The sequence below is a fragment of the Schistocerca cancellata genome, chromosome 9, assembly GCF_023864275.1.
Source record: "Schistocerca cancellata isolate TAMUIC-IGC-003103 chromosome 9, iqSchCanc2.1, whole genome shotgun sequence".
NCBI classification, from domain to species: domain Eukaryota; kingdom Metazoa; phylum Arthropoda; class Insecta; order Orthoptera; family Acrididae; genus Schistocerca; species Schistocerca cancellata.
Window position 1 is genome coordinate 13,979,384 of NC_064634.1, and position 17,109 is coordinate 13,996,492.

Here is a 17,109-nt window from a genome sequence, read left to right on the forward strand (position 1 = left end):
GCACAAGGATGTGGAATAAAAAAATTCAGTCACCTACTGTTTTCCAATAATCTACAAATTTGTCGATAAGAAGACAGCTTCTGTGAAAAGGTGAAAATAGGTGGTACATTCAACAATCCCACCTCCCCCCCAGACATTTTTTTTTCAACATGGGTCAACAATGCTACATAAATTAGAACAAAACGACCAAAAACACTACATTGCAAATGAAGATTTAACTTTGGTTTCTTATATGTCGTTAATTGAAGGCACAGCACATTTGAAACTTTGGACATAACAACTTAGCAACATAAGGTTTTGCAATGTAAAATACCAGTCACATACTGATGTCCAAATTTCTGCAAAATCAATTAATAATTGTTTTTTGTAAAAATTATAAAAGCAGATCACACTTAAGTTTACTTTTAGAAAATCTGTTTTGCATAATTGATTTCAATCCATCACAGTTGGAAAGAACATTTTTTTTTTCCAAGCAACCAGAAAATAATGTTCGATTTTTCAACATGTCCTAACAATACTTGAAAATTCTGGATGAATTTCAAGGAATGTACCATGGTAACGGGCCACATTTCAACACCAGTTGATCATGTTTTGTTGCGTGTATTTTTTATTTATATATTTACAAGTAATATCTCACTATATTGCATTGGTCCACACGGACATGTTTACTTACAGCCTATGCTATAATCTCATCTCACATGCCTCCTACTGCAGAAACGGCTGAAGTAAAAAATTAAGTCTTCCTTCAATATCATCATCTGGCTGACAGTATAAACTTCCAAAAACGAACTACACAAAGTGGCTCAAAAATTTTGAGATATGTAAGCTGCAATTTTGTTTAAAATGAAAACTGATACTAGTTTTTGCTTGTCATCTCTGCGAGATACTCCTACAGACTTGAGAACCAGAGATAAGGTACTTAGCAGATGGGATTGCAAGCAGACAGGTAGCACACCACCACGCGGCTTTGTAACCTAAATTAAGAAATCGATTTAAGTTTCACATTTTTGTCATCTTCGACCAACACAAAATAGTAAGATATTTCTCGTAAATCTAAAAATAAAAACCGCACGCAATGAAACATGGTCAACAGGCTGTTGAAATGTAGTCCATTGCCATGATACATTCCCTCAAATTTGTTCTTAATTTTCAGGTATTTTTAGTACATACTGGAAAATCAAACATGATTTTCTGGATGCTTGAAAAAATGTTCTTTCCAACTGTGAGTAGTCTAAAATCAATTTGCAAAACAGATTTTCTAAAAGCACACTGAATGTTATCTATTTTTATAATTTTTACAAAAAACAAGTTTGAACCAATTTTGTAGAAATTTGGAAAGCAGTATGTGACTGATGTTTTATACTGCAAAAGCCTTAGGTTGCTAAGATGTTGTGACCCAAGTTTCATATTTATCGTGAATTTAGTCAATGAGATAAGAAGCCAAAGTTAAAATTTTATTCGCAGTTTGATTTTTCTGAGTATTTTGACCCACATTGGAAATTAAACCAACTGTTTTTGGGGAGGGCAGGGGCTTAAAACACATTGTTTCGAAGCTTTAACAGAAAACCATATTTGTAAAAGAAGTGTCAAATATATCCTGTTTTACCTTTTCACAAAAATCATCAACTTATCAACAAATCTGTACACTGTTGGAAAATAGAAGTGAATGAAATTTTGTAGTCCACATCTTTGTGCTATTGAGCGACTGCACATTAAGTTTCATGTTCAGTACGTGTGTACTCTATGAGATAAAAGTATCCAAATTTCACATTTATCTCATGCAGTAATTTTCAGCCACAACTTTGAGTCACAGTATCTGGTATTTTTAGCCTCCGACGGATAATCGAATACACTTTTTCTGTGGTTAATACCATGGTCTATCTAATGAACCCAGTGTGGAAAATTTTTTGCAAAATCAGGTCAAAAATACAGCATTTTTTACCTTCTTACACAATCTTCAACTGTGCACTTCATGTATTCAGCATTTGAAAATAGTATGTAAATGAAAAATTATATTTGAGAATCTTGTGTTTTTAGGGTACCACAAGCCAAGTTTAATGTTCATCACATCTTTAGTCCCCGAGATATAAGAAGCCAAATATTGAGAATTTTTGGGCAATTTTGCCTAAAATTTTATGGCTGCATATCACTCATAAAATTCTTTTCATTAGTATTCTTAAGAGAATGCGTAAAGTTGTACAATATGGCAAAATTTCATTTCTTTCAACAAAATAATACCTTAGATATAACAGCTCAAAATTGCCAGAAATTCATGTTTGTTCTGTGCAAAGTTGTGCATGGAGTCAAACAAGTGACTACCTCTGCCAGTATTGCTTCTACTAATATCCAAAGGGGTACACGTGTGAGTGTACACATAAAATATCAATGAAATCCACAATGGTCAAACAGGGAGGCATAGGTGAGGTGATGTGAAATGACGCAGCTACTTCAATAGCACGATGCATTAATGCACACTCCTGCCCATGCCCCTCTGTATGCACTGCTCAGCAGCAATGCTGTACATGCCAATGCATCATGTTTTGTGATAGCTTGGGAGGGGGGAGAACGGTGTGCATATCATGAGCTATGCCTACCCAAACAGGCAGACAAATGAGAGCAGTCAATTTAATTTCATGTACAATAGCTTGCTTGCTCAGCACCACTCTTCATACAACAATACTGATATGTGAGCACAGCCGTGGGTAACAGCTAGTATAAAATAATACAAAGAACCACGACTCACCAGACATGCGTATAATGTACTGAAAAACTTATACAGTCGTTTAACAGGATTGTGACTTCTTTTATCAGCATTGCATAACCACTGTAGAGCACTAATACTGACAGCTCCATCAAACGAGCCAGCTCGGAATGGTACTCCATGGCCAAGGTCACCAAGAATCAAATCACCTTCCACTTCCCTCTCTAGTGCAATTTCTATAAAAAGCAACATGAAAATCATGGAAATTATCTTTTTGCCACACACACACACACACACACACACACACACAAAATAATATTAATCTATAACTACGGAAATAAATACATTTGTTCACGCAAGCAGCCTTTAAAAAGCTGTCTCGATGTCTGCGTTCTGAAACACAAAGCACAGAAATGATATACTGAATATCAACTTCAGCATAATATGAAAGGTCAAGTTTCCTTTCTACAACATTTCACAAGAAAACTTTGAGCAGAAGGAAACTTAACTCTAAATGTGCTGTAAAACAGAAATTTCGTCCACATCCATTTATAATTACTAAAACGGAACTTCAACTGTGATTTAAGTGCTACAAAGCTTTAAGAATTTCAGAATTTTGTTTCAGATGTAATTTTTGAGAGAGACTACAAGTAACTAAAAATTTAAGAGACTATAAAGTACTTGCTCCCACAGTTTGGTAGGTGGGAGGGTTATATTTGTCTCTTTGTTGTTCACAAACTGTGGTAAAATTTATATAACTTCAAGTTCAGAATCCAGAGGGCTCAGGCGGAGATAGTGAATGACTATGACACACACACACACACACACACACACACACACACACAGATACGCGAGATAATTATGACCAACAACCTACTACTGTTATAAACCCATCTAGGCAATAGCAGCGTCACCTGGTGAGGAATGACTGCTAGTCAGACACACACACGGTGCGTGTAGTATCAGTGAGCAGGCTGTCTGCGTGTAGAATGAGGACGGCTTACAATCAATCTGAGTTTGACCAAGGGCAGACTCTGATGACCTGGAGGATCGGTTCAAGTATTTGAAAACTGAATGATTTGCTGGGTGTTCACAGAGTGCTATGCTGAGGGTCTTCAACGCATGGCAAAACCGAGGTGAAACCATCTCCAGATTCATGGGGCCGAACAACCACTGCTCAATATAGATGTGGGATATTGTAGGCAGGTCAGACTGGTAAAACAGGACAGGTGGCGAACTATGGCAGAACTAACATCAAATTTTAATGCTGGGCAGAGAAAAGTGTGCCTGACCACACAGTGCACTGAACACTGGTGGGCCTCCACAGCTGATGACCCACGCGTGTGCCAACGTTAACACCACAACATCGGCAACTACGACTGAAACGGACACGTGACCATCGGCACTGGATGTCGGTGCAGTGTTAGAGGATTGCACGGGCTGATGAATCCCGATACTTTCTTCTGATTGGAGGGCTTGAATCTATCGTCTTCCTGAGGAACAGCTCCTTAACAGCTGTACTGCAGGATGGAAACAAGCTGGCGGCAGCTCCATTATGCTCTGGAGGACATTCGTGTGAGCATCCGTGGATCCAGTGGAACTTGTGCAAGGCACCGTGATGACCAGTAGTATCTGGTTGCAGACCGTGTACACCACTTCAAGATGATCAGGTTTCTTGACAGAAATGCCATTTTTCAACAAGATAAATGTGTCGTGTCACAAGGCTAGAAGTGTGATGGAGTGGTTCGAGGAACACAGTGGTGAGTTCCAACTGATGTGCAGTCTTCACAACTCACCAGATCTGAAGCCAATTCACCACATCTGGGATGTGACTGAACATGGCGTCACAGCTCATCAGCCCCTCCCCGGGATTTACAGGAATAAGGTGATTGTGTGTGTGTGTGTGTGTGTGTGTGTGTGTGTGTGTGTGTGTGTGTGTGTCAAACAGTTCTTTCCAGTGATGACTCCAATTTAAGTTGTAGTGTGATAGAAGACTTGGAATGCCATCAGAAAATTCTATGTCAGTGTGTGAGAGAGAGATGATGTACTGATAAATACAGACACATATCACTTGTTTCCACTGGAAATGACAAGTCGATAAGGTCTATAGCCGTAACATCTTTGATGCTTATGTATGTCTTCACTGGAGCAATGAGTGATGGTGTCATCCTTCAAAATGACAATGCATGAACATAGAGTGCTCACTGTGTGATCGAACATCCTTAACAGAAAACAATTTAAAGCACGAAAAGACCAGCTTCATCTACAACGTGAATTTCACAGAGAATGTAATAGAATGTTTGTATAAGAAAACAGAAACATTTGGTATATAAACAATATGAGTGTGAAACTTCCTGGCAGATTAAAACTGTGTGCCCGACCGAGACTCGAACTCGGGACCTTTGCCTTTCGCGGGCAAGTGCTCTACCATCTGAGCTACTGAAGCACGACTCACGCCCGGTACTCACAGCTTTACTTCTGCCAGTATCTCGTCTCCTACCTTCCAAACTTTACAGAAGTTCTCCTGTTTCGCAGGAAGTTTCATATCAGCGCACACTCCGCTGCAGAGTGAAAATCTCATTCTGGAATATGAGTGTGATTGAGTGGTTGGTTTGGGGTACAAAGGGACCAAACTAAAGGGTCATCAGTCCCTTTTTCTTGATGCAAGCAAGTCTCGAGGTACAAAAACAGCCAACACCACACCAAAGAAGAAAACAAATGGAATGAACAAAAAATGGGGAAAACATACACCACAAGGAAAAGTAGAAGGAGGTATTGAAACCATAGAGCAGATGGTCTGGGCTGGCTGATCACAATAATAAAAGAGGATGAGATGGCCACTCTGCAACACATTAAAATGTGCACCCCAAAAAGACAAGGCGAGATGAACACATGTAGCGAGAAAGACGACCACCAAGACAAACAAATGCAAAGGAAGTGCGACAGAGTTAAAATGGAGAGATGGTGATGACCTCAGAGAGAACGCTAAATGCCCACTATTATATGGTACGATAAAAACCCCCACTTCACGAATAAAATGTAAAACTAAATCTGCTATTGAGGCATTGTCGTCCAACACCGAAGGTAGGGTGGTGGGAAAGTTGAAAGTCTGCCACAGAGTGGCTAAAAGTGGGCAGTCCAACAAGATGTGGACGACAATCATATGTGAGCCACAGTGACACAGAGGTGGGTCCTCGCGACAGAGGAGATAGCCATGTGTTAGCCACTTATGGCCAATGCGGAGCTGGCAGAGAACCACAGAATCCCTGCAAGGGACCTGCATGGAGGTCTTTCACACATTTGTAGTCTCCTTAAGGGTACGCAATTTGTTATGCATACTGAGATTATGCCATTCTGTCTCCTGAAGCTGAAAAACCTTGTGGCACAATAATTATCGCAGGTCAGTTAAGCTGATCTCCAGAAGAGGTTTCCGTGTAATCTGTTTGGCCAGGCCATCAACAAGGTCATTTCCTGAGGTCCACACAAACACCACGGAACGACTAAAGCATTCCAGGGCATAGATGGACTCCTGGATGGTCGCTACCAAAGGATAGTGGGGTAGCACTGGTCAATAGCTTGTAGACTGCTGCTCAAGGAGTCAGTACAGAGGAGAAATGACTCACCAGGGCATGAGCAAATGCGCTCGAGAGCACGAGAAATGGCCGCCAACTCTGCAGTGAAAACACTGCAGCCATCTGGCAAGGGGTGCTGTTCAATATGTGCTCCACGAACATATGTGAAGGCAACATGACCATCAGGCATCGAGCCATCAGTGTAAACTTCATGGTCCTGGTTCAAGTCAAGAATCGAGAGGAAGTGACAGCAGAGAGCTGCGGTGTTAACTGAGTCTTTAGGACCATTAGAAAAGTCCAGGAGAAGCTTCGGCCTAAGTGTAAACCGTGGAGATGTACGCGAATGGACCTCAAGTGTAGGTAGTAAAGGCAAGGAACCCACTTCAGACAGAAGAGATCTGACACGAACTGCAATCGTAAGCCCTGACCTTGGCCTCCGATGCAGAAGATAAATCGCCGTGGATGGGAAAAGGAGATGGTAATTTGGATGCTCAGGAGAACTATGAATGTGTGCACTGTAACTGGTGAGCAGTTGTGCAAGCCTAACCTTCAATGAAGGGACTCCGGCCTCCACCAGGACGCTGGTCATCAGACTTGTCCTAAAAGCTCCTGTTGCCAGTCAAATGCCAGTGGTGCATTGGGTTGAGTAAACGCAATGTTGCGGGCACTGCTGATCCATGAACCAGACTCCCATAGCCAATGCACGATTGAACAAGGGCCCTGTAGAGTTACAGCAGCATAGAGCAATCTGCACCCCAGTTGGTGCTGCTCAGGCAGCAGAGGGTATTGAGATGCTGCCAGCACTTCCACTTCAGCTGACAAAGATGAGGAAGCCATGTCAATCAGGCACGGCAGACTCGAGGGAGACTAGATTATCAAGAATCAATATGTCTCCACTACCATGAGTGGATTGTCATTAAGGTAAAGTTCTAGTTCCAAATGAATGGTACAAAGCTGATAGAAGTGCATGACACACGACATCGCAGCTGAAAACTGGAAACCTTGGGATAGAGCCCATGACTGCACCTTGTGGACAGCTCCCTGTAGGCACTGCTCAGCAACACCAGTACTGGAGGAGCAGTACGAAATGCAGAAGTCGTTTGCATACAGAGAAGGTGAGACCGACAGCCTGACAGCTACTGCTAGACCGTTGATGGCCACTAAAAATAAAGATACACTCAATACAGAGCCCTGAGGGACACCATTCTCCTGGATATGAGGGTAACTGGGAGACACCAACTTGGACATGGAAAGTACGGACCAATAGGAAATTTCTGATAAAAATCAGGAGTGGGGCCCCCCGGAGACCCCACTCATATAGTGCGGCAAGGCTATTATGTCACCAGGTTGTGTCATAAGCTTTACATAAATAAAAAAAGACGGCAACCGGGTGTTGATGTCTGGAAAAGGCTGTTCAGATGGCAGACTCGAGGGAGACTAGATTATCAATGGCAGAGTGACCCTGGTGGAAACCGCCCTGGCATGGAGCCAGTGGGCCAAGTGATTCTAGGACACAACACAACTGCCAACTTACCATATGTTCTAACAGCTTAAAAAGAACGTTGGTGAGGCCGAAGGGCTGATAGCTATCCACATCAAGCAGGTGTTTACCAGGTTTGAGCACTGGAATGATGGTGCACTCCTCCCCTTGCGATGGAAAGATGCCATCACACCAGATTCGGTTGAAGATGACGAGTAGATGTCGCTTGTAGTCGGACGAGAGATTTTTGAGCATCTGACTCGATCCAATCTGGCCCAGGAGCTGTGTCAGGACAATGTGCAAGGGCAATGAGTAGCTCCCACTCTGTAAATGGAGCATTATAGGGTTCACTGTGACGTTCAGTGAATGAGAGGGCTTTCCTTTCCATCCGCTGTCTGAGGGTGCGAAATGCTGGAGGATAATTCTCTGACGTGGAGGCTTTAGAATAGTGTTCAGCAATTGTGTTTGCATTGGTAGATAACACGCCATTGATGTTAATGCCAGTAACACCTGTCAGGGCTTGGTACCCATAAACACATCTGATCTCTGTCCAGAATTGGGAAGGTGACGTATAGCACCCAATGGTCGAGACGTACCTCTCCCAACACTCCTGTTTCCGTCTTTTTATAAGCTGGCAAACGAGGGCACAGAGCCATTTAAAAGCTATTATGTGCTGCTTATGTTGCTGCAGAGCTCGCCAAACGCTCAGCTCGCCAAACGCTCTTTAACGGCCAGGGGCACCCTAAAGAACAAGGGATTGTGTTTTATGCCACAGAAACGATCGTTCTAGTGACCTGCTCGACTACCACATCGATGGTACCATGTGGGGGAGATTCAACGGTGACAGCAGAGGTGAAAGCATCCCACTCTATCTTGGTAGACATCCAGGGGAATAGAGCTGGGGGAGCAATAGGAAGATGGAAAAGTGCTCTCCAGTGGACAGATGGGAGAAGTCCTCGGCTGCAGAGGGATAAATCAATGGCCGACTACATGCCATGAGCCACAATGAAATGTGCGGTGGTCCCAGTATTTAAGAGGCAGAGGTCGAGTTGAGACAGGAAAGTTTTGACATCTCTACCTCGGTCAGTGAGCGCAGTACCACCCCACAAGGGGTTATGGGTGTTAAAATCTCCCAAAAGTAGGATTAGTTTAGGGAGTTGATCAATCAGTGCAGCCAATGCGTTAAGGGATACTGCACCATCTGGAGGAAGATATACATTGCAGACAGTTATTTCCTGCATTGTCCTTATCCTGGCAGCCACAGCTTCAAGAGGGGTTTGAAGGGGCACAAGTTCACTTAATACTGAGTTCACGACATAGACACAAACTCCACCTGACACACTATAGTCACTATGGTTCATGTAATATCCCCTATAGCCGCGAAGGGCAGGGGTCCGCATTGACAGAAACCAGGTTTCCTGGTAGGCAATGCAGAAAGCAAGTGTAAAGCTTAACAGTTGTCGTAGCTCAGCCGGGTGGTGGAAAAAACCGCAGCAATTCCACTGGAGGATCACGTTATCGTGAGGCTGGGACGGCATGAAGCATGCAAGGAGGCATGTTACACCTCAGGGTCACCTGCTACCACCAATTGAGTATTTTTACCCATTCCTATTGTAAATGAAACATAAGAGAGATCCAGGTCCTCAGGGGATGCTGAGACCTCCACCTCATCCACAGGTGCAGAACTGTTAGGGAGTGGTGGTGGTGTTGGTATTGGTGGTGGTGGTGAGAGGAACCAGAGGAGGCTGTTCCTTCTCCAGCTGGGGGGAGGGAGACCGATGTCCCCTGCATTTGGGGTGGCATTGCTCCCGAAGTAGGTACTTTGGGAGCAATGGAAGGAGATTTTCCCCCTACCACCAAGGGGGCAGATGTATTCTGGAGACCTGGAGGGCCCACTGTTCGTGGCGCAGTGTGGTATGACTGGTACTTGTGTAGCTGCAGTGTATGTGGAAGTCAACCGAACAGGGTGTAATTGTTCAAATTTACGTTTAGCCTCTCGGTAAGCCAACCGATGCAGGGTCTTGTACTCCATGATTTTCCGCTCCTTTCGGAGTACTGTGCAGTCTGGTGAGTAGGGGATGTACTGCTCTCCGCAGTTTATGCATGTGGGAGGAGGCGCACAGGGAGTATCTGGATGCAGTGGACATCCACAGTCTCAATATGTGACATTGGAAGTGTATCGGGAAGACATGTACCCGAATTCCCAGCACTTAAAGCACCGCACAGGGGGAGGGACGCATGGTTTAATGTAACAGCGGTAAACCATCACCTTGACCTTTTCAGGATATGAATCACCCTCAAAGGCCAAGATAAAGGCACCGGTAGACACTCCGTTGTCTTTGGGTCCCCTGTAACCACACTGGATGAAATGAACACCCCACCGTTCTAGACTGGTGCGAAGCTTGTCATCAGACTGCAAGGGGAAGTCATGATGGAAAATAAGCCCCTGGACCATGTTGAGACTTTAATGGGGAGTGACAGAAACAGGAATATCATCCAGCCAATCAAAAGTGAGTAACGCCCAAGGTCGGGCTAGGGATGCTGTGTGAATCACAACTACATCACTTCTCATCTTGGACACCGCTGTCACTTCCCCAAACTTATCCTCAAGATGTTAACAAAAAACTGAGGCTTCATAGGTAGAAAGGAGTCCATGTCCATTCTGCTACAGACTACATACCAAGGCAAATATAGCTCTCTTCTTTCTGTAGCCCTACGGTCCTCTCCTGGTGTAGCAAGGAAGGGAAATGATTTTGGGTCATATCTGTCAGTATTGTACTCGATCTTGCCCTTCTTAGAGACTGCTGGCAACATACGGTCACCAGCAAGAGATGACAGTCCGCTTCTTTGCAGGTCATCCGCCCTGATGCCACCCACTCCGGTCAGGGGCTCTCCCCATGGGCACCACCCAGCCACAGCAAAGGCCATCTGATTAATGATGGCCGTTGCCAGGAGTCCTGATGCCCCAGGAAGGCGGGCACCTACTCCTTGGCATACGTGGGGAGTTTACAGCTCAGGCATCAGCAATGGGGATCCCTGTGGTGTCGAGGGGATACCACCAAATGGATACATGACAGCCCCACCACAACAGACTGGCTACCAAGCTGGATATTGGGCACAGAGAAATCCCATAGTCACGGGGGCGAAAGAGGACAGGAGACAACGGAAGAAGATGACGTACGCCGGAAAGTGTCCTCACCCAAATAGTTGAATTGCAAGTGGAGATGCAAAGCCATAACAAGATTGGATTGGTTTTGGGGAAGGAGACCAGACAGCGAGGTCATCGGTCTCATCGGATTAGGGAAGGATGGGGAAGGAAGTCGGCCGTGCCCTTTCAGAGGAACCATCCCGGCATTTGCCTGGAGTGATTTAGGGAAATCACGGAAAACCTAAATCAGGATGGCCGGACGCGGGATTGAACCGTCGTCCTCCCGAATGCGAGTCCAGTGTCTAACCACTGCGCCACCTCGCTCGGTCCATAACAAGAGGTTCAGGAGATCGAAACTAAGGGCACTATGGATAACTCATGCACCATGTAAAGCGTACTTCCCCACATGGCCAGCACTTCTGTATAATTTGCAAAGTGGCAGATCAAACCATAAAATGGGGCCTGAACTTACAGGGCCGAAAAGTGAGAGACTTTTTCAGTCGCAGGCAGGGATACCTGGGGACTATTCCCTCAGACCCGCAGGGGGGAATATGAGTGTGAAACTACGTAAGAGAATACAGGAAAATGATAGAAAAAAATTAATGGCAACTTGTGCATCCTTAAGGAAGGTTGTGTGTGAAAGTCTACAACAATGTTTGTAGCCAGAGATTGGCACTGATTTCTCAAAAAACATTAGAAAATTCTTATCGTTTGTATACTCAATGAATGAATTCCCACTTCCCTTTTCATGGCCCAATCTGTTGTAACTGAACACAACCGACAGAAAGCTGAAGTATTCACCTGCAAATTTAACAATGCATTCACACCTGATGATACTAATACAGTGCTATGTTTGACTGCTACACACATTCACAAATGAGATACCAAATGAAGCACTAATGCTGTTGTGGTCTTCAATCGTAAGAGTGGTTAGATACAGCATTCCAAACAGAGCATCTTGTGCAAGCCCCATCATCTCTTAATACCTACTGCAACTTACGTCCATTTGAACTTTCTTACTGTATCCAAACCTTGGGGTCCATCTACAAATTTTAACACTCACATTTCTCTCCAATAGCAAATTTACAGTTCTTTGAGGCATCAGAATGTCTTCTATCAACCAAACCCTTTTTTAAAGTGAAGTTGGACTATACATTTCTTTTCTCTGTCATCTGATTTTGGAGCTCTTCTTAAGTTACACGATGAACTACGAATAACACATAAAAATAAAATAAAAGCTATCATTCACCTTCAGCTGACTGATGTGTGGCACATAGAAATATGTAATAAAAAAACTATTTATAATAGCTTTAGAGTTCTTACTCCATTCCTGGTACAAGCAAAAACATCCACGCACACAACCACAGACACTCACATGCACATGGCCCGTGGCCACAGCGAAACTGACTGTTTATTATCAATAGCATTCGCCTGGGTGGATGATGGTGGGGAGGAGCTAGGGAAGGACCATGAGGTGAGGAAGGGGTAGTGGGATAATATGAGGCACGTCTCTACACAGATGACTCAGCAGCTCCATAACAACATGAAAGGAATTCAGAAGGAAGAGCACGTAACAGGTTGGTAGGTAGGTAGAAACCAAACAGTTTGCATAGTGAAGTTGCTGTTGTTGAAGCCATTTGTGTTGTGGTGTGCAACATGTTTGGCCACTGGACGGTCAAGTTAGCAATTTGCCACAGTGTGGCTGCAACCATTCATGCACGCTGGTAACTAGTCATGCCCACATAGGATGCTGTACGTATAGTAATAGTAGCATAGCTAATATGTAACATGGCTGCTTTCATACAGTCTTGCCTTTTGTAGGATAGAAAATGCCTAACAGTGGCAGGAAGTGGATGGGCACAAGGGACTGGTCTTGAACCTGGGTCGACCCCAAGGGAAAGACCTATTGGCAGCAGGGTTGACATAGGAATGGACAAGGATAGTCTGTAGGTTTTTGGGATAGTCTGTAGGTTTTTCGGATAGTCTGTAGGTTTTTGGGTATGATTCCTCATTTCAGGACACAAAGAGAGAGAAACTGAATCTCTGGTGAAGGATGACATCAGAGGAGTGCTGGTCAGTTGCTTTTTAATAGGTTTATTGGTGTCACAGGAGGAGATGGCATGGGAGACCTGTTTATGACAAGCCGGATAAGGATTTGTTTGTACGGCGCGAAGTTATGGACAACAAGGTCCACAACATTCATTCTGTGGAGCACTCCACCCAGCCACAATGGGATGAGCAGTTGGGAGACCTGTGGGGTAGCGTTTGTCGAGTTTGGGGAGTAAGTAAAAGGTACAAGTGACGGGGGCTACAGGTGTGCTGAGGGAGATGGATTCAGTTGTCAGGTTTTGTGATGGACCTAAGTCCTTGGGAAGCTGCCAGAGGTTCTGTTGGACTTCTGGGATGGGACGATGGTTGTAAGGTTTGTATGCAGAAGTGCTGGAAAGTTGGCAGAGGCCCTCAGCTACATAGTCACTTGATTCATGACCAAGGGGGAAGGATGATAAGGTCTTGATTAGTTTTCAGGTTACTGTTAGCTGTGTGCTCCATACAAGTAAAGGACTCACTGGGAAGGAGTTTAGGAAAGGAAGGTAAGGCCAAGTTTGAAATGAGGAATTCCTGAAGGTTTACCATGAGATGACTGGGTGGAAGGTGAGGAGCATCATGGTTAGACCGAGTTCGTAACTATTTTAGACAAAGACACTATATATGGTTCTGGATGGCTACTGTCAGTGGTGTGTGGAGCAAAGAAAAGTTTCCACAGCAGAAAATGGGTTAAGGAAAGAAGGGCCTTTAAGTCTAGCATGGCTGTACTAGGGTTGGTGAGGCCTTCAGAAAGTACTAAGACTTCTGCAGGTGTTAGACTTTTGCAGAAACAGCTGTCTGTAACCTGAAAATCAATCCAGACATTATCATCCTTCCCATTTTCTGCTGTGGAAACTTTTCTTTGCTCCACACCCCACTGACAGCAGCTCAACAACCGAGCTAGGTTAATAATTGGCTCCTTTTACCAACGTCCCGACTCAGCAGCATTAGTGGCAGAACAACTGAGAGAAAATTTGGAATACATCTCACATAAATTTTCTCAGCATGTTATAGTCTTAGGTGGAGATTTCAATTTACCAGATGTAGACTGGGACACTCAGATGTTTAGGACGGGTGGTAGGGACAGAGCATCAAGTGACATTATACTGAGTGCACTATCCGAAAATTACCTCGAGCAATTAAACAGAGAACCGACTCGTGGAGATAACAAACAGACCCGAACTTTTCGACTCTGTAAGTACAGAACAAGGAATCAGTGATCATAAGGCCGCTGCAGCATCCCTGAATAGGAAAGTAAATAGGAATATAAAAAAAAGGGAGGAAGGTGTATCTGTTTAGCAAGAGTAATAGAAGGCAGATTTCAGACTACCTAACAGATCAAAATGAAAATTTCTGTTCTGAAACTGACAATGTTGAGTGTTTATGGAAAAAGTTCAAGGCAATCGTAAAATGCGTTTTAGACAGGTACGTGCCGAGTAAAACTGTGAGGGATGGGAAAATCCCACCGTGGTTAACAACAAAGATAGGAAACTACTGCGAAAGGAAAAAGAGCTTCACTCCAAGTTTAAACACAGCCAAAACCTCTCAGACAAACAGATGCTAAACGATGTCAAATCGCGTAAGGAGGGCTATGCGTGAAGCGTTCAGTGAATTCGAAAGTAAAATTCTATGTACCGACTTGACAGAAAATCTTAGGAAGTTCTGGTCTTACGTTAAATCAGTAAGTGGCTCGAAACAGCATATCCAGACACTCCGGGATGATGATGGCATTGAAACAGAGTATGACACGCATAAAGCTGAAATACTAAACACATTTTTCCAAAGCTGTTTCACAGAGGAAGACGGCGCTGTAGTTCCTGTCGATCTGTTGTAGAATTTTAATACATGTTTTTTGCTCGCGTATCATGTCGTTTCTGGAAACCCAGAATCTACTCTGTAGGAGTCAACATGGATTACGGAAACAGCGATTGTGTGAGACCCAACTCGCTTTATTTGTTCATGAGACCCAGAAAATATTAGATACAGGCTCCCACGTAGATGCTATTTTCCTTGACTTCCGGAAGGTGTTCGATACAGTTCCACACTGTCGCCTGATAAACAAAGTAAGAGCCTACGGAATATCAGACCAGCTGTGTGGCTGGATTGAAGAGTTTTTAGCAAACAGAACACAGCATATTGTTATCAATGGAGAGACGTCTACAGACGTTAAAGTAACCTCTGGCATGCCACAGGGGAGTGTTATGAGACCATTGCTTTTCACAATGTATATAAATCACCTAGTAGATAGTGTCGGAAGTTCCATGCAGCTTTTCGCGGATGATGCTGTAGTATACAGAGAAGTTGCAGCATTAGAAAAATGTAGCAAAATGCAGGAAGATCTGCAGCAGATAGGCACTTGGTGCAGGGAGTGGCAACTGACCCTTAACATAGACAAATGTAATGTATTGCGAATACATAGAAAGAAGGATCCTTTATTGTATGATTATATGATAGCGGAACAAACACTGGTAGCAGTTACTTCTGTAAAATATCTGGGAGTATGCGTACGGAACAATTTGAAGTGGAATGATCATATAAAATTAATTGTTGGTAAGGCGGGTACCAGGTTGAGATTCATTGGGAGAGTCCTTAGAAAATTTAGTCCATCAACAAAGGAGGTGGCTTACAAAACACTCGTTCGACCTATACTTGAGTATTGCTCATCAGTGTGGGATCCGTACCAGATCGGGTTGACGGAGGAGATAGAGAAGATCCAAAGAAGAGCGGCGCGTTTCGTCACAGGGTTATTTGGTAACCGTGATAGCGTTACGGAGATGTTTAGCAAACTCAAGTGGCAGACTGAAAGAGAGGCGCTCTGCATCGCAGTGTAGCTTGCTCGCCAGGTTTCGAGAGGGTGCGTTTTTGGATGAGGTATCGAATATATTGCTTCACCCTACTTATACCTCCCAAGGAGATCACGAATGTAAAATTAGAGAGATTCGAGCATGCACGGAGGCTTTCCAACAGTTGTTCTTCCCGTGAACCATAAGCGACTGCAACAGAAAAGGGAGGTAATAACAGTGGCACGTAAAGTGCCCTCCGCCACACACCGTTGGGTGGCTTGCGGAGTATAAATGTAGATGTAGACAAAGGCTCCTTCACAGCAGTCATAAAGTAGTAACTATGTGGCTGAGGATCTCTGGTAACTTTCCAACACCTCTGCATATGAAACTTGAAACCATGATCTAATTCTGTAAGTCCAACAGAATCTCCAGTAGCTCCCCAAGGAGTTAGGTTCATCCCAAAGCCTGACAACTGGATCTACGTCCCTTCTCACAATGGCAACTCCCTGTACTCCTACCTTTCACCCACTCCCCATACTCCACAAACCCAACCCCACAGGATTTCCTACTGGTTGTCCCATTGTGGCTCGGTACAATACTCCCACACAATGAACCTATGCCTTTGCTGACCAACCCATCCAAACTATTGCCTGTAACTTCCCACCTCACATTCAAGATATATTGTTAATAAGTGTGAATGCGATGTTCTTACATAACAACATCCCTCTATGTGCATGGCCTTCTGGTACCAAACCTATTATCTCTTTCCTAATTCTAGTCCACCACATCCTGACCCAAAATTTTTATTTCACTTCTGAAGGCCAAATATGTAAGCAAATGCATAGTACTGTAATGCATACTCACATGCCATCACCCTATGCCAACTTATTTATGGGCCTCAGATAGCCTTCCTCTCCAGTCAACACATAAAACTTCCATGTCTGGTTCTGATTCACTGATGACATTTTGAAGATCTGGCAGTGACAACCTTTGCTGTTTCTTCCATAACCTCTACACCCTCTCCTATATCCAATTCAACTAGTCTTCCTCAGCTCAACAAGTCACTCTGCTAGATGTTGATCTCCACCTCTCAAATGGCTCCAAAAATATGCCGGTTCATATAAGAACACCTACAACCACCAGCATCCCCACAACATTTCTCCTGTTCCATATCAAAAAGTCTTCCTTACAGCCTCCCCACCCACGGATGCCATGTCTGCAGTGGAAAGCAGGAGTTGTCAATACATACTATTATCCATACTGGAGCTGTTACTGACAGACAGTATGCCATCCAGCTCATCTATAAACAGATCTCTTATCCCTCCCTTCCCCCCCCCCCC

General features: G+C 44.0%; 1 protein-coding gene across 1 annotated transcript in view; it reads right to left on the reverse strand.

Moving 5' to 3' along the window:
• The window catches only part of LOC126100678 (probable 18S rRNA (guanine-N(7))-methyltransferase), a 57,997-nt gene that overhangs the window by 13,574 nt on the left and 27,314 nt on the right, over positions 1-17,109 (reverse strand). Inside the window, exon 4 of the mRNA XM_049911296.1 lies at positions 2,744-2,937. Coding sequence (XP_049767253.1) covers positions 2,744-2,937 — 194 coding nt within the window. The remainder of the gene's footprint in view (positions 1-2,743; positions 2,938-17,109) is intronic.